The following is a 24,691-nucleotide window of genomic DNA, read 5'->3' as shown; positions in this document are numbered from 1 at the left end:
TCTTTGTGAAAACATTGGACACAGTGTGTTGTCCAGCTTATGAGATGCCATGCAAGTGTAAGCCACTGTTGTTCTTTTTTATTATTTTTATAAATGTCTAATGATAATGTCAATGAGGGATTTTTAATCACTGCTATGCTGAAATGATAACTAATATTGATACTGTTGTTGATAATATTCATTTTTGTTTCACTACTTTTGTTTTGTTCTGTGTGGTGTTTGTGTCTCCTCTCAATTGTTCTGTTTATTGCAGTTCTGAGTGTTGCTGGCTCAGCTTTGCTTCTAAAATGGGATTGCATTGTTATGGTATTGTTGTGTAGTGCTTTGTTGGATTGATTAAAAAAAAAATAAGATTTTTTAAAAATGACAATCGATTCTAAATCGCACAACGTATTCGAATCGATTTTTTCCCACAGCCCTAATAATTATAGACTCTATTTGTAAAAAGTAAAATAAATAGTAAGAAAAATTAAAACTAGAACAGTCTAATAGTTAGAACTAGCACACATAAATCTAAAAAAGGCTTTTAAAAAAAAGGTGTTTTTTTTGTGTGTTTTTTTAATAATCCACAGTCTGTGGTGCCCTCAGGTGGTCAGGGAGAGCGTTCTATAGACTGGGAGCGGCGGGGCAGAAAGCCCGGTCTCCCATAGTTTGGAGCTTTGTTCTCAGGAGGTTGGAGGACGTTAGCCTGTCCAGAGCGCAAGGTGTCATGTGGAGGATTTGGTGGTGAACAGTTCTTCTTGAAAAAGATACTCATTTCACAAAGGAGGAGAGGGGTTATCTTTCATTCAGTGGAACCCTACTCCTTCCTCCTCTCCCTCCTTCTTTGCCATTGTTAATGTAAGATTGTACTTTTTTAAATGGAGCAGTATGGTTGTTAAAGTTTAGGATGTTTGGGATTTCTGATTGTTTGTGAGGGCACCAAAGGGACTTCTAAGTGTTGACAGAGCAGTGCATACAGGACAGTTAGTAAAGATAAAGTCTGTTTGATATACAGTAGTCTGGTGAAGTGCGGTGAAATAAACACCAGGTGAAGCATACATTCCTTTTTTTCCTTTTTTTTTTTTAACTTAAATTCAAATGTGCAGCTCTAGGTTTAGATGCAACCTGATCTATGTTGCACATTAGAGTTACAGGGAAAAAAGGGAGTTATTCGCTTTCATAAAAACGTTATAGTGATATGATAAATGGGTCCAAAAAGTAATTTGATAAAGTTGTTATTAAATACTTTTTGGTCCCATTTGCTTTTAACAAAATAAATCAAGTATTGTGAGTGTATTTTACCTTTCTGTGTTTGTATGTGAAGCAGTAATAACTACTGTATCCTCCATGAAAACATACTTTGTATGATCACATTACTTTTGTCTTCAAGTCCAGTTTAGAGAAGTACTTCATCTTGGATACAGTATATAATCCTCCATATTGGCAAATACTTCATCTTGGATACAGTATATAATCCTCCATATTGGCAAGTATTTCATCTTGGATACAGTATATAATCCTCCATATTGGCAAGTACTTCATCTTGGATACAGTATATAATCCTCCATATTGGCAAGTACTTCATCTTGGATACAGTATATAATCCTCCATATTGGCAAATACTTCATCTTGGATACAGTATATAATCCTCCATATTGGCAAATACTTCATCTTGGATACAGTATATAATCCTCCATATTGGCAAGTATTTCATCTTGGATACAGTATATAATCCTCCATATTGGCAAGTACTTCATCTTGGATACAGTATATAATCCTCCATATTGGCAAATACTTCATCTTGGATACAGTATATAATCCTCCATATTGGCAAGTATTTCATCTTGGATACAGTATATAATCCTCCATATTGGCAAATACTTCATCTTGGATACAGTATATAATCCTCCATATTGGCAAGTATTTCATCTTGGATACAGTATATAATCCTCCATATTGGCAAGTACTTCATCTTGGATACAGTATATAATCCTCCATATTGGCAAGTATTTCATCTTGGATACAGTATATAATCCTCCATATTGGCAAATACTTCATCTTGGATACAGTATATAATCCTCCATATTGGCAAGTACTTCATCTTGGATACAGTATATAATCCTCCATATTAGCAAATACTTCATCTTGGATACAGTATATAATCCTCCATATTGGCAAGTACTTCATCTTGGATACAGTATATAATCCTCCATATTGGCAAATACTTCATCTTGGATACAGTATATAATCCTCCATATTGGCAAGTACTTCATCTTGGATACAGTATATAATCCTCCATATTGGCAAATACTTCATCTTGGATACAGTATATAATCCTCCATATTGGCAAGTATTTCATCTTGGATACAGTATATAATCCTCCATATTGGCAAGTACTTCATCTTGGGATACAGTATATAATCCTCCATATTGGCAAGTACTTCATCTTGGATACAGTATATAATCCTCCATATTGGCAAGTACTTCATCTTGGATACAGTATATAATCCTCCACATTGGCAGAAACATTCATTTCATTCAATTTCTTTCCAAGAAATTACACCATATTTTTGCATCTGCCAAAAAACACCCACAAACGCTGGCTTACTCTAATAAAAATGCCATGTTTGTTATAAATACAGTTTAAGAAAAAAATGCTATCTTCCGCTGGAGAGACCTGTGTCTGCTAGCTTGAGCGCCCCCACTTCTCCCCGTGTGGCCAGTCAGAGTACTGCTGAGGCATTCAACTGCAAGTTGGCATTGTATCGCCCCCTACCTTGAGGCAGAGGTACTTGCTGCCTCAAGACCTGCCTTTTCCACGTGGCAACAAGCATGCGCCCCCTCCCACGCACGCCCAATACACACTCTGTGTCGCCGTGGAGGCACCGCCTGTGTCTGCCTCACTTCTCATCTGCTGCATTGTTTTAATCAGGAAACATGGAATTTTCGCCATTTTGACCATGAAAATGATCAAAATATACAGGAACCACACCAAAATCACATAGAAAGCATAAACCAAAAGAGAAATATTAAAACTTATTGTATTACTTTGTTTTGGAACATAAGATGGTCAAGCCACCTGGTGGCAGGTGAGGCACTGCCTCTCCTGACAGCACGTCACTTTATATTGTGTTCAAACCTTTACTAGAATATCAACTTTTGTGGAGGCTAGACACAATTCTTCATGTTTACATTGTTTCCTCGGGGGATGTAAGCTTCATTATACAAACTTTTCAATGAAGTTGGTAAATAAAGAGGACAACACCTCCATTAACGGCGTGCTCCTACCTCTCTGAAGTGCTTGAGGATGTCGTTGATGATGATCTCCTGGGTCTCGTAGGGGTGCACTCTGGTGAAGGGGTACATGTTGACAACAGCGTCCTCAAAACGAACCAGCGGGAACCCCAGGGTACCTTTCAAAGCCTGTGTGGACAACACACCATGACTCGGCACTTCCTTTCCAGTGGAGGAAGGTAGGGTGAGAAAGGTCACCTTGAGGTCGGCAGGCAGCTTGTGAGAGGTGAGGACGCTCAGCTTGACCTGAGGGAGGCTGATCTTCAGGTTCTCAAAGTAGTAGCGTTTGGGGGGTCCTGCATCCCTGTTGGGTCTCTCATGCAGGTTTTCATCCAGTTTCTCCAGCTCTGCATCCACAACTCGTGTTATTGTGTCTAAGTACGGATCAAATGTTAGGCCTGGAATCTTTGATGTAACATGTTAGCGACTCATCAGGAATAATCCTCTCAATGTACAAAAGCAGTCAAGTTGTCACTTTGTGTAAATGCTAAATAAAAAGAGAATACAACAAATCCTTTTCAACTTATATTTAATTAAATAGACTGCAAAGACAAGATATTTCATCGTTCACACTGAGAAATGTTAATTCTTATCAAATATTAGCTAATTTGGAATTTGATGCCTGCAACATGTTTGAAAAAGCTGGCACAAGTGGCAAAAAAGAGTGAGAAAGTTGAAGAATGCTCATCAAAGACTTATTGGGAACATCCCACAGGTGAACAGGCTAATTGGGAACAGGTGGGTGCCATGATTGGCTATAAAAACAGCTTCCCCAAAAATGCTCACTCATTCACAAACAAGGACGAGGCAAGGGTCACCACTATGTCCCCCCCTCCCTTGTGGAGGGGGTCCGGTCCGATGACCATGGATGAAGTACTGGCTGTCCAGAGTCGAGACCCAGGATGGACCGCTCGTCGGGACCCAGGATGGACCGCTCGCCTGTATCGGTTGGGGACATCTCTACGCTGCTGATCCGCTTGAGATGGTTTCCTGTGGACGGGACTCTCGCTGCTGTCTTGGATCCGCTTGAACTGAACTCTCGCGACTGTGTTGGAGCCACTATGGATTGAACTTTCACAGTATCATGTTAGACCCGCTCGACATCCATTGCTTTCGGTCTCCTAGAGGGGGGGGGGGGTTGCCCACTTCTGAGGTCCTCTCCAAGGTTTCTCATAGTCAGCATTGTCACTGGCGTCCCACTGGGTGTGAATTCTCCCTGCCCACTGGGTGTGAGTTTTCCTTGCCCTTTTGTGGGTTCTTCCGAGGATGTTGTAGTCGTAATGATTTGTGCAGTGCTTTGAGACATTTGTGATTTGGGGCTATATAAATAAACATTGATTGATTGATTGATTTGTCAACAAATGCCTGAGCAAAGTGTTTAAGAACAACATTTTTCAAGCAGCTGTTGCAAGGAATTTAGGGATTTCACAATATATGCTCCGTAATATCAAAAGGTAAGTGTAAGCCATGATATTATGGACCTTGGATCCCTCAGGCGGTACTGCATCAAAAACCCACATCAGTGTGTAAAGGATATCACCACACGGGCTCAGGAACACTTCATAAAACCACTGTCAGTAACTACAGTTGGTCGCTACATCTGTAAGTGCAAATTAAAACTCTACTATGCAAAGCCAAAGCCATTTATCAACAACACCCAGAAATGCTTTACTGGGCCCGAGCTCATCTAAGATGGACTGATGCAAAGTGGAAAAGTGTTCTTTGGTCTGTTGAGTCCACATTTCATATTGTTTTTGGAAACTGTGGACCAAAGAGGAAAAGAACCATGGCGACTGTTGTAGGGTGAAAGTGTTGTAGTCAGCATGTGTGATGGTATGGGGGTGTATTAGTGATTGTTGTAGGGTGAAAGTGTTGTAGTCAGCATGTGTGATGGTATGGGGGTGTATTAGTGATTGTTGTAGGGTGAAAGTGTGGTAGTCAGCATGTGTGATGGTATGGGGGTGTATTAGTGATTGTTGTAGGGTGAAAGTGTTGTAGTCAGCATGTGTGATGGTATGGGGGTGTATTAGTGATTGTTGTAGGGTGAAAGTGTTGTAGTCAGCATGTGTGATGGTATGGGGGTGTATTAGTGATTGTTGTAGGGTGAAAGTGTTGTAGTCAGCATGTGTGATGGTATGGGGGTGTATTAGTGATTGTTGTAGGGTGAAAGTGTTGTAGTCAGCATGTGTGATGGTATGGGGGTGTATTAGTGATTGTTGTAGGGTGAAAGTGTTGTAGTCAGCATGTGTGATGGTATGGGGGTGTATTAGTGATTGTTGTAGGGTGAAAGTGTTGTAGTCAGCATGTGTGATGGTATGGGGGTGTATTAGTGATTGTTGTAGGGTGAAAGTGTTGTAGTCAGCATGTGTGATGGTATGGGGGTGTATTAGTGATTGTTGTAGGGTGAAAGTGTTGTAGTCAGCATGTGTGATGGTATGGGGGTGTATTAGTGATTGTTGTAGGGTGAAAGTGTTGTAGTCAGCATGTGTGATGGTATGGGGGTGTATTAGTGGTTGTTGTAGGGTGAAAGTGTTGTAGTCAGCATGTGTGATGGTATGGGGGTGTATTAGTGGTTGTTGTAGGGTGAAAGTGTTGTAGTCAGCATGTGTGATGGTATGGGGGTGTATTAGTGATTGTTGTAGGGTGAAAGTGTTGTAGTCAGCATGTGTGATGGTATGGGGGTGTATTAGTGATTGTTGTAGGGTGAAAGTGTTGTAGTCAGCATGTGTGATGGTATGGGGGTGTATTAGTGATTGTTGTAGGGTGAAAGTGTTGTAGTCAGCATGTGTGATGGTATGGGGGTGTATTAGTGATTGTTGTAGGGTGAAAGTGTGGTAGTCAGCATGTGTGATGGTATGGGGGTGTATTAGTGATTGTTGTAGGGTGAAAGTGTTGTAGTCAGCATGTGTGATGGTATGGGGGTGTATTAGTGATTGTTGTAGGGTGAAAGTGTTGTAGTCAGCATGTGTGATGGTATGGGGGTGTATTAGTGATTGTTGTAGGGTGAAAGTGTTGTAGTCAGCATGTGTGATGGTATGGGGGTGTATTAGTGATTGTTGTAGGGTGAAAGTGTTGTAGTCAGCATGTGTGATGGTATGGGGGTGTATTAGTGATTGTTGTAGGGTGAAAGTGTTGTAGTCAGCATGTGTGATGGTATGGGGGTGTATTAGTGGCCAAGGCATGGCTAACTTACACATCTGTGAAGGCACCATTAATGCTGAAAGGTACATACAGCTTTTGGAGCAACATATGTTATCATGGACGCCCCTGCTTATTTCAGCAAGACAATTCCAAGTCATGTGGCTTCATAGTAAAAGAGTGCGGGTACTAGACTGGCCTGCCTGTAGTCCAGACATTGAAAATGTGTGAAGGGAGACTGTTGAACAACTTAAGCTGTACATCAAGCAAGAATGGGAAAGAATTCCACTTCAAAAATGTGTCTCCTCAGTTCCCAAACCTGCACTGAGTGTTGTTCAAAGGAAAGGCCATGTAACACACTGGTAAAAATGCCTTTTTTGACATGTGTTGCTGCCATTAAATGATAAGTTCATGAAATATCTTGTCTTTGCAGTCTATTCAATTGAATATAAGTTGAAAAGGATTTGTTGTATTCTCTTTTTATTCAGCATTTACACAAGGTGACAACTTCATTTCTTTTGTACGACTATGAACGTGTTGGAGATATTTCCGTGGTTGACTCACCTGCTTCAGTCTGTCCATACCCAAAGAAGCTGAGTATCTTGAGCAACAACTTCTCTTCGATGATGACACTGAAGCGTCCAGCTGTCACCATCAGGTGCTGCACACACATTTCAATCATGGCGTCACAAGACTCTTCTCTCTCAACAAACACTGATGCTGGGTTACGGACCTTGAAGATGTCGGTGAGCATCAGGCTGCTGGGAACTTTGACGGAGTTGACTTGCAAGGCTGGCCCGCTGTCCAGCACCATGCCCTCACTGGACGTTGGCGTCACACACAGCATGACGGGCTGGGTGGTGCCCAGCAGCTGGTTGTCCACCTGCGGACCACCTTCACACTCAGTCCACTCAGGAGACAACTTGTGCTAAGTCAGCTTTGCACTAGCGCACAGTGCTAACATGGAAATTATGTCAACATTTTACAAAAAGAATACGGTGGTTCGACCTCACAATTTGGGAAAGTAACAAATATAAATGGTGGTTCACCCTCACAATTCAGAAAATGTGAAAAAAACACTTGAATCAACTTGACAATTTTGGAAATACACAACTACAAATGTTAGTTAAACCTTACCACTTATAAAATAAACCAATAAAAAATGGTGGTTCAACCGTGACATTTACATTTTCTATTAGATGTAAGTACAAAATATTGTGGTTCAACCTTACAATTCAGAATATTTGGGGGTAAAATGATTGTTCAATATATTAAAAATAAATGGTGGTTCAGCTTCACAATATGAATGTTTGGGGGAAGGTGGTGGTTCAATCTCCCAATTGGGAAAGTAACAAAAAGAAAACATTAAGATGTTGGTTCAAATTTGAAAAAGTCTCCACCTCAGAATAAAAAGTGTTAAGTCATGTCATCCTACTTGAAACATTCCATGTCTGCTTCATCTTATTGCTGCTCACCACAACAACTGACTTCATCCATTCTTCTTAGATTGTACAGTAGAATAGAATAGAAAGTACTTTATTGATCCCTGGGGGAAATTCAGCACCACAGTTCGCTCACAATAAACACTTAGGTATTTTTTACATGTGAATAATATAAATACTATTTATATTATACAGCATTATTCACATGTGAATAATATAAATACAATCTATTATACAGCATTATTCACATGTGAATAAAATAAGTACAGTCTATTATACAGCATTATTCACATGTAAATAATATAAGTACAGTCTATTATACAGCATTATTCACACGTGAATAATATAAATACAGTCTATTATACAGCATTATTCACATGTGAATAAAATAAGTACAGTCTATTATACAGCATTATTCACATGTGAATAATATAAATACAGTCTATTATAAAGTATTATTCACATGTGAATAATGCTGTATAATAGACTATATTATTCAATGTGAATAATGCTGTGTAATAGACTGTATTTATATTATTCACATGTGAATAATGCTGTATAATAGGCTGTATTAACATAAGTACAGTCTATTATACAGCATTATTCACATGTGAATAACATAAATACAGTCTATTATACAGCATTATTCACATGTGAATAAAATAAGTACAGTCTATTATACAGCATTATTCACATGTGAATAATATAAATACAGTCTATTATACAGTATTATTCACATGTGAATAATGCTGTATAATAGACTGTATTTATATTATTCACATGTGAATAATGCTGTATAATAGGCTGTATTAACATAAATACAATCTATTATACAGCATTATTCACATGTGAATAACATAAGTACAGACTATTATACAGCATTATTCACACGTGAATAACATAAATACAGTCTATTATACAGCATTATTCACACGTGAATAATATAAATACAGTCTATTATACAGCATTATTCACATGTGAATAACTTAAATACAGTCTATTATACAGCATTATTCACATGTGAATAACATAAACACAGTCTATTATACAGCATTATTCACACGTGAATAATATAAACTGAGTCTATTATACAGCATTATTCACATGTGAATAATATAAATTCAGTCTATTATACAGCATTATTCACATGTGAATAATATAAATGCAGTCTATTATACAGTATAATTCACATGTAAATAATATAAATACAGTCCATTATACAGCATTATTCACACGTGAATAATATAAATACAGTCTATTATACAGCATTATTCACATGTGAATAACTTAAATACAGTCTATTATACAGCATTATTCACATGTGAATAACATAAACACAGTCTATTATACAGCATTATTCACACGTGAATAATATAAATTCAGTCTATTATACAGCATTATTCACATGTGAATAATATAAACTGAGTCTATTATACAGCATTATTCACATGTGAATAATATAAATGCAGTCTATTATACAGTATAATTCACATGTGAATAATATAAATACAGTCTATTATACAGCATTATTCACACGTGAATAATATAAATACAGTCTATTATACAGCATTATTCACATGTGAATAATATAAACTGAGTCTATTATACAGCATTATTCACATGTGAATAATATAAATGCAGTCTATTATACAGTATAATTCACATGTAAATAATATAAATACAGTCCATTATACAGCATTATTCACACGTGAATAATATAAATACAGTCTATTATACAGCATTATTCACATGTGAATAACTTAAATACAGTCTATTATACAGCATTATTCACATGTGAATAACATAAACACAGTCTATTATACAGCATTATTCACACGTGAATAATATAAATTCAGTCTATTATACAGCATTATTCACATGTGAATAATATAAACTGAGTCTATTATACAGCATTATTCACATGTGAATAATATAAATGCAGTCTATTATACAGTATAATTCACATGTGAATAATATAAATACAGTCTATTATACAGCATTATTCACACGTGAATAATATAAATACAGTCTATTATACAGCATTATTCACACGTGAATAATATAAACTGAGTCTATTATACAGCATTATTCACATGTGAATAATATAAATTCAGTCTATTATACAGCATTATTCACATGTGAATAATATAAACTGAGTCTATTATACAGCATTATTCACATGTGAATAATATAAATGCAGTCTATTATACAGTATAATTCACATGTAAATAATATAAATACAGTCCATTATACAGCATTATTCACACGTGAATAATATAAATACAGTCTATTATACAGCATTATTCACATGTGAATAACTTAAATACAGTCTATTATACAGTATTATTCACATGTGAATAACATAAACACAGTCTATTATACAGCATTATTCACACGTGAATAATATAAATTCAGTCTATTATACAGCATTATTCACATGTGAATAATATAAACTGAGTCTATTATACAGCATTATTCACATGTGAATAATATAAATGCAGTCTATTATACAGCATTATTCACATGTGAATAATATAAATACAGTTTATTATACAGCATTATTCATATGTAAATAATATAAGTACAGTCTATTATACAGCATTATTCACATGTGAATAATATAAATACAGTCTATTATACAACATTATTTACATGTGAATACCATAAATACAGTCTATTATACAGCATTATTCACATGTGGATAATATAAACACAGTCTATTATACATTTAAGTAGAGTCAAAAAGGAACAACATGTACATTATACAGTCTGTGGATAATGTTTGGTGTGCTGTGGATCTCACCTGGATGTTGCTGATGCTCATCTCCAACACCTCGTTGGCCGCCGTGCGTGTGAAGTGGACATCAATACCTGACAGTGTGGCGAACACCAGCTCCTCAGGAACCTTGTTGAGAAGCGACACGCCGATCCCTTCCTCCAGGTTCACCAACACCTGGTAGGAAGGACACAGGTGAGTCAAACCACATCCAGAAGAAACTTTTAGTTTGACCAGAAAATGAATGTGCTACAATTACAATGTTGGCGTCAACACACTTTTTCTGTCCCTTCACACATTGAAATCAGAAAGGATGCACATTTCCAAAAGTCCGCGCATCCCTGGGACCCGGATTTTTATTTTTTTACCGCCCCTGTCTTCTCTAGGTCAAAACTCCTTTTTTCTTGTTTTTTTATCGTCTATCGCTTCCCGCTGGTGTTTTGTTTTGTTTACGTTTGCCGCTGTTATGCCAAAATGTGATTGTCTGCCAAAAAGTGATGTCCTTGGTGGGAGACAACACTGCTTGCTAAAGCTGCATTGCTTGTCTTGGTCTTGGTCTTGCTGTGTCCACAGCGGACTACTAGGTGGGATACAAACACTTTGTCTTCCTGGTTCTTGAAACTCTCACCGGAAAATGACACTTTGCCTCTGCTGTGGTTTTAATGAGATTTAAAGGAGTGTTTTTAGCATACCTGCCAACCTTGAGAACTCCGATTTTGGGAGGTGGGGGTGGAGGGCGTGGTGTGGTTAAAGGTCAAGTATTTCATATATATATATATATATATATATATATATATATATATATATATATATATATATATATATATATATATATATATATAAATTAAAGAAATACTTGAATACTTGTTCATTTATTTACACACATACATAAACACAAATAACACTCATCTACTCATTGTTGAGTTAAGGGTTGAATTGTCCATCCTTGTTCTATTCTCTGTCACTATTCTTCTAACCATATGCCTGTACAGTAGATGGCACTATTGTCCCGTTTAAGAGTGTCACAACATTGCTGTTTACGGCAGACGAACTGCTTTACGGTAGACAAAAACATGACTGCTGTTGTTGTGTGTGGCTACCGCGCTGGGAGGACTTTAATGAAACTGCCTGACAATAAACCCACATAAGAAACCAAGGACTCGCCCTCGATCATTTTACAGTTATAACGTCATTGGGCAGGCAAGGTGTTCATATAGTGGGAATGTGGACGCGAAAACAGGCTGTCCTCACTCAGGTCCGCATGGAGCTAGAGGGGGCGTGGCCTCCAGCTCCGCCTGAATTTCGGGAGATTTTCGGGAGAAGTGTTGATGATATTACTGGGGTAAATATATTTGATGTATGGTATTGAAGTGTAATAGATGTGTAATTACTTGTTACTGTATGACTGTAGACTACTCCAGCAGAATAGCTGTTCCTCTACTTCTTACATGATTGTGGGGCCAATATCTCCAGCTAGCTAGGTTTATGTACCACCACACTCTCATTTCTCCGTTAGCCGACATGCTAATTTTCTCCATGTCAAATCCCATTCATTTATGCTAACGATGTTAGCGATCCAAATGGACCTTTTTTGTGATGTGTAAAGTTGAAGTAGCAAATAGTAAATGAAAAGGTGTAGTTTCTGTCATGTCTTGTGATCATGTTTTATTTAGTTATGTTCTGTTTTGCCTAAGACTCCATTGTTTCCTGTTTTTGTACTTCCTTCTTTGTTTTGTTTCCATGACTACCCATTAGTTGTCACCTGTCCTCATGTCACACACCTGTCTCACGCTTTGCACTCGCACACCTGCCACTAATCATGTTTATTATTTAGAGCCAAAGTCTCCAGGAAGTCAGCCTGGCGACTTTACTTCCACTCTGCTTCATGCCATGTTTACGACTCACGCTGCTTGTTTCATAGTTCCATACCGAGTACGTTTTTGTTTATTGTTCATAGTTTCTGCCTTTGTGCAAGTTTTGTTTCATTAGTCAAGTTTGTTCTCCGCCATTGTGCGCACCTTTTGTTTGCTCCTTTTTTTGTAGTTATAGTGGTAAAATAAAAGATGTCATTACCTTCACGCCTTGCCCGCTCCAACTTTCCTTTGCATTTCAGAAAAACAAACCCCAAAGTCCACGTACTGACAGTTTCCTCTGCCTTCTGTTCTGCTAGCATGCTGATTGACTCTTCATTTATTCATCTAGCCTATTTCTATTCATTTGTCCATCAGTCAAATATTTGGAAAGACTACTCCAATTGTTTATCTGACTATTTACATCCGTGTGTGGCATCACATTAGTCTTTTACAAGCTTCTCATCTTATTCTACACAATAAGATGGTCGGTGTCCAACTTTGAATAATCAAAAAACGGTCAACATTTCCAAACTTCCCGAGCTTAACTTTCCGTGGTAAATTTACCGGAAACTTCCCACCCCTTTCCAGCTGTAGTCCCAGCTGAGATCTACCTGACTGGCATTGTACCTCCAGTTCCTGTTCAGGCTCCTTCTTCTTCACCTCCTCTTTGTTCTTGTCTGCCTCTGCTGACTTGTGGACCATTCTTCTCTGGTTGAAGTCGCTGATCTGGGAAAGCAGAAAGAAGAATAGTTGTGTTGGGGCAGTGTGCTACTGTGTAGTGAAGTGAATTAGATTTATATAGCAGTTTTCTCTATCGACTCAAAGCGCTTTACATAGTGAAAGCCAATATCTAAGTTACATTTAAGCCAGTGTGGGTGGCACTGGGAGCAGGTGGGTAAAGTGTCTTGCCCAAGGACACAACGGCAGTGACTAGGATGGCGGAAGCGGGAATCGAACCTGCAACCCTCAAGTTGCTGACACGGCCACTCTACCAACCGAGCTATACCGCCCCAAGGCAAAAATAATAATGACCTATGTTAATACCGTTAATAATATCATTATTCATTCATTTGAAAACCAAAATTCAAGTTGAATTATTCAAAAAAACAACTAAATCACAAACAAAAGTAGTGATAACAATGAAGTTAAATAACAACGGCATTATGAAAAAATAATAACATTTTCCATTTTAATTAAAAACATTTATTTTTTTTACCACCATAGTTTATGCTTTTTATGTCATAAACAAAATTTAATGTTTGTAAATTAAATGCAAAGATACTCACAATAAAGACAATTCTGAGCAGTAAGTCAAAGCATAATAATTGTGTAAATGTATCAATAAGTACATTGTGGGTGGGGAAGGTACTTTTTGGAAACCTTTATTTTGTTAGACTGGATGTTGCATACAGCGCTTTTATTGTGAAGGGGGGGAAAATATGTTCTTAGCTTGATGAGTTTGGAGACGACTTGAGACTGTGAAAAAAAAAGAGAAAACTTCTCAAGTTGCGACTGCTGTCCTGTTTGTATGATGATCTTACATCAATGATGTCGTTCACAACAACACAAACACATAAGATGTGTTGTGTGTGTATGATTGTTTGTATGATGATCTTACATCAATGATGTCATTCACAACAACACAAACACATAAGATGTGTTGTGTTTGTATGATTGTTTGTATGATGATCTTACATCAATGATGTCGTTCACAACAACACAAACACATAAGATGTGTTGTGTTTGTATGATTGTTTGTATGATGATCTTACATCAATGATGTCGTTCACAACAACACAAACACATAAGATGTGTTGTGTTTGTATGATTGTTTGTATGATGATCTTACATCAATGATGTAGTTCACAACAACACAAACACATAAGATGTGTTGTGTTTGTATGATTGTTTGTATGATGATCTTACATCAAGGATGTGGTTCACAACAACACAAACACATAAAATGTGTTGTGTTTGTATGATTGTTTGTATGATGATCTTACATCAATGATGTCGTTCACAACAACACAAACACATAAGATGTGTTGTGTTTGTATGATTGTTTGTATGATGATCTTACATCAATGATGTCGTTCACAACACAAACACATAAGATGTGTTGTGTTTGTATGATTGTTTGTATGATGATCTTACATCAATGATGTGGTTCACAACAACACAAACACATAAAATGTGTTGTGTTTGTATGATTGTTTGTATGATGATCTTACATCAATGATGTCGTTCACAACAACACAAACACATAAGATGTGTTGTGTTTGTATGATTGTTTGTATGATGATCTTACAACAATGATGTCGTTCACAACAACACAAACACATAAGATGTGTTGTGTTTGTATGATTGTTTGTATGATGATCTTACAACAATGATGTCGTTCACAACAACACAAACACATAAGATGTGTTGTGTGTGTATGATTGTTTGTATGATGATCTTACATCAATGATGTCGTTCACAACAACACAAACACATGAGATGTGTTGTGTGTGTATGATTGTTTGTATGATGATCTTACATCAATGATGTCGTTCACAACAACACAAACACATGAGATGTGTTGTGTTTGTATGATTGTTAGTATGATGATCTTACATCAATGATGTCGTTCACAACAACACAAACACATAAGATGTGTTGTGTGTGTATGATTGTTTGTATGATGATCTTACATCAATGATGTCGTTCACAACAACACAAACACATAAGATGTGTTGTGTGTGTATGATTGTTTGTATGATGATCTTACATCAATGATGTCGTTCACAACAACACAAACACATAAGATGTGTTGTGTGTGTATGATTGTTTGTATGATGATCTTACATCAATGATGTCGTTCACAACAACACAAACACATAAGATGTGTTGTGTTTGTATGATTGTTTGTATGATGATCTTACAACAATGATGTCGTTCACAACAACACAAACACATAAGATGTGTTGTGTTTGTATGATTGTTTGTATGATGATCTTACATCAATGATGTCGTTCACAACAACACAAACACATAAGATGTGTTGTGTTTGTATGATTGTTTGTATGATGATCTTACAACAATGATGTCATTCACAACAACACAAACACATAAGATGTGTTGTGTTTGTATGATTGTTTGTATGATGATCTTACATCAATGATGTCGTTCACAACAACACAAACACATAAGATGTGTTGTGTTTGTATGATTGTTTGTATGATGATCTTACATCAATGATGTAGTTCACAACAACACAAACACATAAGATGTGTTGTGTTTGTATGATTGTTTGTATGATGATCTTACAACAATGATGTCGTTCACAACAACACAAACACATAAGATGTGTTGTGTTTGTATGATTGTTTGTATGATGATCTTACATCAATGATGTCGTTCACAACAACACAAACACATAAGATGTGTTGTGTTTGTATGATTGTTTGTATGATGATCTTACATCAATGATGTCGTTCACAACAACACAAACACATAAGATGTGTTGTGTTTGTATGATTGTTTGTATGATGATCTTACAACAATGATGTCGTTCACAACAACACAAACACATAAGATGTGTTGTGTTTGTATGATTGTTTGTATGATGATCTTACATCAATGATGTCGTTCACAACAACACAAACACATAAGATGTGTTGTGTTTGTATGATTGTTTGTATGATGATCTTACATCAATGATGTCGTTCACAACAACACAAACACATAAGATGTGTTGTGTTTGTATGATTGTTTGTATGATGATCTTACATCAATGATGTCGTTCACAACAACACAAACACATAAGATGTGTTGTGTTTGTATGATTGTTTGTATGATGATCTTACATCAATGATGTAGTTCACAACAACACAAACACATAAGATGTGTTGTGTTTGTATGATTGTTTGTATGATGATCTTACATCAAGGATGTGGTTCACAACAACACAAACACATAAAATGTGTTGTGTTTGTATGATTGTTTGTATGATGATCTTACATCAATGATGTCGTTCACAACAACACAAACACATAAGATGTGTTGTGTTTGTATGATTGTTTGTATGATGATCTTACATCAATGATGTCGTTCACAACACAAACACATAAGATGTGTTGTGTTTGTATGATTGTTTGTATGATGATCTTACATCAATGATGTGGTTCACAACAACACAAACACATAAAATGTGTTGTGTTTGTATGATTGTTTGTATGATGATCTTACATCAATGATGTCGTTCACAACAACACAAACACATAAGATGTGTTGTGTTTGTATGATTGTTTGTATGATGATCTTACAACAATGTCGTTCACAACAACACAAACACATAAGATGTGTTGTGTTTGTATGATTGTTTGTATGATGATCTTACAACAATGATGTCGTTCACAACAACACAAACACATAAGATGTGTTGTGTGTGTATGATTGTTTGTATGATGATCTTACATCAATGATGTCGTTCACAACAACACAAACACATGAGATGTGTTGTGTGTGTATGATTGTTTGTATGATGATCTTACATCAATGATGTCGTTCACAACAACACAAACACATGAGATGTGTTGTGTTTGTATGATTGTTAGTATGATGATCTTACATCAATGATGTCGTTCACAACAACACAAACACATAAGATGTGTTGTGTGTGTATGATTGTTTGTATGATGATCTTACATCAATGATGTCGTTCACAACAACACAAACACATAAGATGTGTTGTGTGTGTATGATTGTTTGTATGATGATCTTACATCAATGATGTCGTTCACAACAACACAAACACATAAGATGTGTTGTGTGTGTATGATTGTTTGTATGATGATCTTACATCAATGATGTCGTTCACAACAACACAAACACATAAGATGTGTTGTGTTTGTATGATTGTTTGTATGATGATCTTACAACAATGATGTCGTTCACAACAACACAAACACATAAGATGTGTTGTGTTTGTATGATTGTTTGTATGATGATCTTACATCAATGATGTCGTTCACAACAACACAAACACATAAGATGTGTTGTGTTTGTATGATTGTTTGTATGATGATCTTACAACAATGATGTCATTCACAACAACACAAACACATAAGATGTGTTGTGTTTGTATGATTGTTTGTATGATGATCTTACATCAATGATGTCGTTCACAACAACACAAACACATAAGATGTGTTGTGTTTGTATGATTGTTTGTATGATGATCTTACATCAATGATGTAGTTCACAACAACACAAACACATAAGATGTGTTGTGTTTGTATGATTGTTTGTATGATGATCTTACAACAATGATGTCGTTCACAACAACACAAACACATAAGATGTGTTGTGTTTGTATGATTGTTTGTATGATGATCTTACATCAATGATGTCGTTCACAACAACACAAACACATAAGATGTGTTGTGTTTGTATGATTGTTTGTATGATGATCTTACATCAATGATGTCGTTCACAACAACACAAACACATAAGATGTGTTGTGTTTGTATGATTGTTTGTATGATGATCTTACAACAATGATGTCGTTCACAACAACACAAACACATAAGATGTGTTGTGTTTGTATGATTGTTTGTATGATGATCTTACATCAATGATGTCGTTCACAACAACACAAACACATAAGATGTGTTGTGTTTGTATGATTGTTTGTATGATGATCTTACAACAATGATGTCGTTCACAACAACACAAACACATAAGATGTGTTGTGTTTGTATGATTGTTTGTATGATGATCTTACAACAATGATGTCGTTCACAACAACACAAACACATAAGATGTGTTGTGTTTGTATGATTGTTTGTATGATGATCTTACAACAATGATGTCGTTCACAACAACACAAACACATAAGATGTGTTGTGTTTGTATGATTGTTTGTATGATGATCTTACATCAATGATGTAGTTCACAACAACACAAACACATAAGATGTGTTGTGTTTGTATGATTGTTTGTATGATGATCTTACAACAATGATGTCGTTCACAACAACACAAACACATAAGATGTGTTGTGTTTGTATGATTGTTTGTATGATGATCTTACATCAATGATGTCGTTCACAACAACACAAACACATAAGATGTGTTGTGTTTGTATGATTGTTTGTATGATGATCTTACAACAATGATGTCGTTCACAACAACACAAACACATAAGATGTGTTGTGTTTGTATGATTGTTTGTATGATGATCTTACATCAATGATGTCGTTCACAACAACACAAACACATAAGATGTGTTGTGTTTGTATGATTGTTTGTATGATGATCTTACATCAATGATGTCGTTCACAACAACACAAACACATAAGATGTGTTGTGTTTGTATGATTGTTTGTATGATGATCTTACAACAATGATGTCGTTCACAACAACACAAACACATAAGATGTGTTGTGTTTGTATGATTGTTTGTATGATGATCTTACAACAATGATGTCGTTCACAACAACAAAAACACATAAGATGTGTTGTGTTTGTATGATTGTTTGTATGATGATCTTACAACAATGATGTCGTTCACAACAACACAAACACATAAGATGTGTTGTGTTTGTATGATTGTTTGTATGATGATCTTACAACAATGATGTCGTTCACAACAACACAAACACATAAGATGTGTTGTGTTTGTATGATTGTTTGTATGATGATCTTACAACAATGATGTCGTTCACAACAACACAAACACATGAGATGTGTTGTGTTTGTATGATTGTTAGTATGATGATCTTACATCAATGATGTCGTTCACAACAACACAAACACATAAGATGTGTTGTGTGTGTATGATTGTTTGTATGATGATCTTACATCAATGATGTCGTTCACAACAACACAAACACATAAGATGTGTTGTGTGTGTATGATTGTTTGTATGATGATCTTACATCAATGATGTCGTTCACAACAACACAAACACATAAGATGTGTTGTGTGTGTATGATTGTTTGTATGATGATCTTACATCAATGATGTCGTTCACAACAACACAAACACATAAGATGTGTTGTGTTTGTATGATTGTTTGTATGATGATCTTACAACAATGATGTCGTTCACAACAACACAAACACATGAGATGTGTTGTGTTTGTATGATTGTTAGTATGATGATCTTACATCAATGATGTTGTTCACAACACAAACACATAAGATGTGTTGTGTTTGTATGATTGTTTGTATGAGGATCTTATATCAATGATGTCGTTCACAATAACACAAAAACATAAGATGTGTTGTGTTTGTATGATTGTTTGTACATTGATCTTACATCAAGGATGTCGTTCACAACAACACAAACACATGTGATGTGTTGTGTTTGTATGATTGTTTGTATGATGATCTTACATCAATGATGTCATTCACAACAACACAAACACATGAGATGTGTTGTGTGTGTATGATTGTTTGTACATTGATCTTACAACAATGATGTCGTTCACAACAACACAAACACAAAAGATGTGTTGTGTTTGTATGATTGGTCACCAATTTGTAAGCAAATTGTCGAACAATTTAAGAACAACATTTCTCAACGAGCTATTGCAAGGAATTTAGGGATTTTACCATCTACGCTCCGTGAAATCATCAAAAGGTTCAGAGAATCTGGAGAAATCACTGCACGTAAACGATGATATTATGGACCGTTTATCCCTCAGGCGGTACTGCATCAAAAACCGACATCAGTGTGTAAAGGATATCACCACATGGCCTCACAGGAATACTTAATAAAACCCCTGTCAGTAACTACAGTTGGTCGCTACATCTGTAAGTGCAAGTTAAAACTCTACTATGCAAAGCAAAACCCATTTATCAACAACACCGAGGAACGCCGCCGGCTTCTCTGGGCCCGAGCTCATCTAAGATGGACTGATGCAAAGTGGAAAAGTGTTCTGTGGTCTGACGAGTCCACATTTCAAATTATATTTGGAAACTGTGGACGTGGTGTCCTCCGGAACAAAGAGGAAAAGAACCCCCCCCGGAGTGTTATAGGCGCAAAGTTCAAAAGTCAGCATGTGTGATGGTATGGGGGTGTATTAGTGCCCAAGGCATGGGTAACTTACACATCTGTGAGGGCACCATTAATGCGGAATGGTCCATACAGGTTTTGGAGCAACATATGTTGTCATCCAAGCAATGTTATCACGGACGCCCCTGCTTATTTCAACAAAACAATGCCAAGCCACGTGTTACAACAGCGTGGCTTCGTAGTAAAAGAGTGCGGGTACTTTCCTGGCCCGCCTGCAGTCCAGAAATGTCTACCATCAAAAATGTGTGGCGCATTATGAAGCGTAAAATACGACAACAAGACCCCGGACTGTTGAACAACTTAAGCTGTACATCAAGCAAGAATGGTAAAGAATTCCACTTTCAAAGCTTCAACAATTAGTTTCCTCAGTTCCCAAACGTTTATTGAGTGTTGTTAAAAGAAAAGGTGATGTAACACAGTGGTGAACATGCCCTTTCCCAACTACTTTGGCACGTGTTACAGCCATGGAATTCTAAGTTAATTATTATTTGCAAAAAAAAATAGAGTTTATAGGTTTGAACATCAAATATGTTGTCTTTGTAGCATATTCAACTGAATATGGGTTGAAAAGGATTTGCAAATCATTGTATTCTGTTTATATTTACATCTAACACAATTTCCCAACTCATATGGAAACGGGGTTTGTACAACAATGTCGTTCACAACAAAACAAACACATAATCAATCAATGTTTATTTATATAGCCCTAAATCACAAGTGTCTCAAAGGGCTGCACAAGCCACAACGACATCCGAGGTTCAGTGCCCACATAAGGGCAAGGAAAAACTCACAACCCAGTGGGACGTTGATGAGAATGACTGTGAGAAACGCGGCCATTTAATGGTTTTGCCCCATTTGTAATATTTCTATGATGGTGAGAAGCCAAAATAAAAAATGAAAATGAAAATGAGATTGATGGTCCAGGCCTACGCAGTCTTTGAGTCTTGTTTGTACCTGCAGAACCCGTGTGGGTCCGTCTGGCAGCACCTGAACAGACAACACCCCAGAACCAGGCCTCATCTTCTGGTTGATGAACTGCTGTTCAGGACCGGGTTCCATAAGTCCAGAGTCCGGTCCCAACACCACTTCGGCTCCATCGTACAGACCCTCCATGCCGCCCCTCGCCTGCAAGGCAACACATCAATAACAACATTATAATCCACAACATTTCCTGGGACCATTGAGGTTATTCTGCTGCCACTTCATTAGGATGCTTCCAAAGAAATATTTATCAAGAACAACTTTTCGTGATGAAATGTATAGTTTGGAACAGCGGAACAAAGGAGATATTCAAGAGCAATGGAATAATCACCTTGTACACGAAGAGTCCAGGTTCAGTGGGTTGTTCGGTACACCAGTACTAGTACAGTACCGCTATACTAATGAATCATATTTTCTTTGTTTGTTTACTTACTACTAAAAGACAAGTTGTCTAGTATGTTCAACATTTTACAAACCCTGTTTCCATATGAGTTGGGAAATTGTGTTAGAAATTAATTCAAACGGAATAAAATTATTTGCAAATCCTTTTTAACCCATATTCAGTTGAATATGCTACAAAGACAAGATATTTGATGTTCATACTTAACTTAGAATTTCATGGCTGCAACACGTGCCAAAGTAGTTGGGAAAGGGCATGTTCACCACTGTGTTACATCACCTTTTCTTTTAACAACACTCAATAAACGTTTGGGAACTGAGGAAACTAATTGTTGAAGCTTTGAAAGTGGAATTCTTTACCATTCTTGTTTTATGTAGAGCTTCAGTCCTTCAACAGTCCGGGGTCTCCGCTGTCGTATTTTACGCTTCATAATGCGCCACACATTTTCCATGGGAGACAGGTCTGGACTGCAGGCGGGCCAGGAGAGTACCCGCACTCTTTTTTTTACGAAGCCACGCTGTTGTAACACGTGGCTTGGCATTGTCTTGCTGAAATAAGCAGGGGCGTCCATGATAACGTTGCTTGGATGACAACATATGTTGCTCCAAAAGCTGTATGGACCATTCAGCATTAATGGTGCCTTCACAGATGTGTAAGTTACCCATGCCTTGGGCACTAATACACCCCCATACCATCACACATGCTGACTTTGCGCCTATAACAATCCGGATGGTTATTTTCCTCTTTTTTCCGGAGAACACCACGTCCACAGTTTCCAAATATATGTTAAAATGTGGACTCGTCAGACTACAGAACACTTTTCCACTCTGCATCAGTCCATCTTAGATGAGCTCGGGCCCAGAGAAGCCAGTGGTGTTCCTTGGTGTTGTTGATAAATGGGTTTTGCTTTGCATAGTAGAGTTTTAACTTGCACTTACAGATGTAGCGACCAACTGTAGTTACTGACAGTGGTTTAATGAAGTGTTCCTGAGCCCATGTGGTGATATCCTTTACACACTGATGTCTGTTTTTGTTGCAGTACCGCCTGAGGGTTCAAAGGTCCCTAATATCATGGCTTACGTGCAGTGATTTCTCCAGATTCTCTTTTTTTGATGATTTCACGGACCGTAGATGGTAAAATCCCTAAATTCCTTGCAATAGCTCGTTGAGAAATGTTGTTCTAAAACTGTTCGACAATTTGCTTACAAAGTGGTGACCCTCACCCCATCCTTGTTTGTGAATGACTTAGCATTTCATGGAAGCTGCTTTTATAGCCAGTCATGGCACCCACCTGTTCCCAATTAGCCTGCACACCTGTGGGATGTTCCAAATAAGTGTTTGATGAGCATTCCTCAAATTTATCAGTATTTATTGCCACCTTTCCCAACTTCTTTGTCACGTGTTGCTGGCAACAAATTCTAAAGTTAATGATTATTTGCACAAAAAAAATGTTTATGAGTTTGAACATGAAATATGTTGTCTTTGTAGCATATTCAACTGAATATGGGTTAAAAAGGATTTGCAAATCATTGTATTCTGTTTATATTTACATCTAACACAATTTCCCAACTCATATGGAAACAAGGTTTGTATTTAAGGACTAAATGACAACAATAAACATATGTTTCATGTACACTAACATGTTTTGTTACAATAATGACATTTTTTGTGGTCCCCTTTATTTAAAAAAGTATGGAAATACATTTTGGTACCGGTACCAACATATTGGTATGGGGACAATCCTATGTAGCAGATAAGATTAGAGAAGAGAGAAGAAGATGGACACCTGTACAAGCCTATGTAGCAGATAAGATTAGAGAAGAGAGAAGAAGATGGACACCTGTACAAGCCTATGTTGCAGATAAGAGAAGAGAGAAGAAGATGGACACCTGTACAAGCCTATGTTGCAGATAAGAGTAGAGAGAAGAAGATGGACACCTGTACAAGCCTATGTAGCAGATAAGATTAGAGAAGAGAGAAGAAGATGGACACCTGTACAAGCCTATATAGCAGATAAGAGAAGAGAGAAGAAGATGGACACCTGTACAAGCCTATGTTGCAGATAAGATTAGAGAAGAGAGAAGATGGACACCTGTACAAGCCTATGTTGCAGATAAGAGTAGAGAGAAGAAGATGGACACCTGTACAAGCCTATGTAGCAGATAAGATTAGAGAAGAGAGAAGAAGATGGACACCTGTACAAGCCTATATAGCAGATAAGAGAAGAGAGAAGAAGATGGACACCTGTACAAGCCTATGTTGCAGATAAGATTAGAGAAGAGAGAAGATGGACACCTGTACAAGCCTATGTTGCAGATAAGAGTAGAGAGAAGAAGATGGACACCTGTACAAGCCTATGTTGCAGATAAGATTAGAGAAGAGAGAAGATGGACACCTGTACAAGCCTATGTTGCAGATAAGAGTAGAGAGAAGAGAAGATGGACACCTGTACAAGCCTATGTAGCAGATAAGATTAGAGAAGAGAGAAGAAGATGGACACCTGTACAAGCCTATGTAGCAGATAAGAGTAGAGAAGAGAGAAGAAGATGGACACCTGTACAAGCCTATGTTGCAGATAAGAGTAGAGAGAAGAAGATGGACACCTGTACAAGCCTATGTAGCAGATACGATTAAAGTAGAGAGAAGAAGATGGACACCTGTACAAGCCTATGTTGCAGATAAGATTAGAGAAGAGAGAAGAAGATGGACACCTGTACAAGCCTATGTAGCAGATAAGAGTAGAGAAGAGAGAAGAAGATGGA

General features: G+C 37.1%; 1 protein-coding gene across 1 annotated transcript in view; it reads right to left on the bottom strand.

The window, feature by feature from the left end:
- The window catches only part of LOC133553969 (intermembrane lipid transfer protein VPS13D-like), a 172,781-nt gene that overhangs the window by 30,363 nt on the left and 117,727 nt on the right, over positions 1–24,691 (bottom strand). Inside the window, exons 35-41 of the mRNA XM_061902291.1 lie at positions 21,503–21,673; positions 13,113–13,211; positions 10,660–10,809; positions 7,148–7,297; positions 6,979–7,075; positions 3,475–3,623; positions 3,271–3,405 (exon numbers count right to left, since the gene is read on the bottom strand). Of these exons, the coding sequence (XP_061758275.1) occupies positions 3,271–3,405; positions 3,475–3,623; positions 6,979–7,075; positions 7,148–7,297; positions 10,660–10,809; positions 13,113–13,211; positions 21,503–21,673 (951 nt within the window). The remainder of the gene's footprint in view (positions 1–3,270; positions 3,406–3,474; positions 3,624–6,978; positions 7,076–7,147; positions 7,298–10,659; positions 10,810–13,112; positions 13,212–21,502; positions 21,674–24,691) is intronic.

This window comes from Nerophis ophidion, linkage group LG06 (assembly GCF_033978795.1).
Source record: "Nerophis ophidion isolate RoL-2023_Sa linkage group LG06, RoL_Noph_v1.0, whole genome shotgun sequence".
NCBI classification, from domain to species: domain Eukaryota; kingdom Metazoa; phylum Chordata; class Actinopteri; order Syngnathiformes; family Syngnathidae; genus Nerophis; species Nerophis ophidion.
This window is presented reverse-complemented; position numbering and strand designations above follow the sequence as displayed.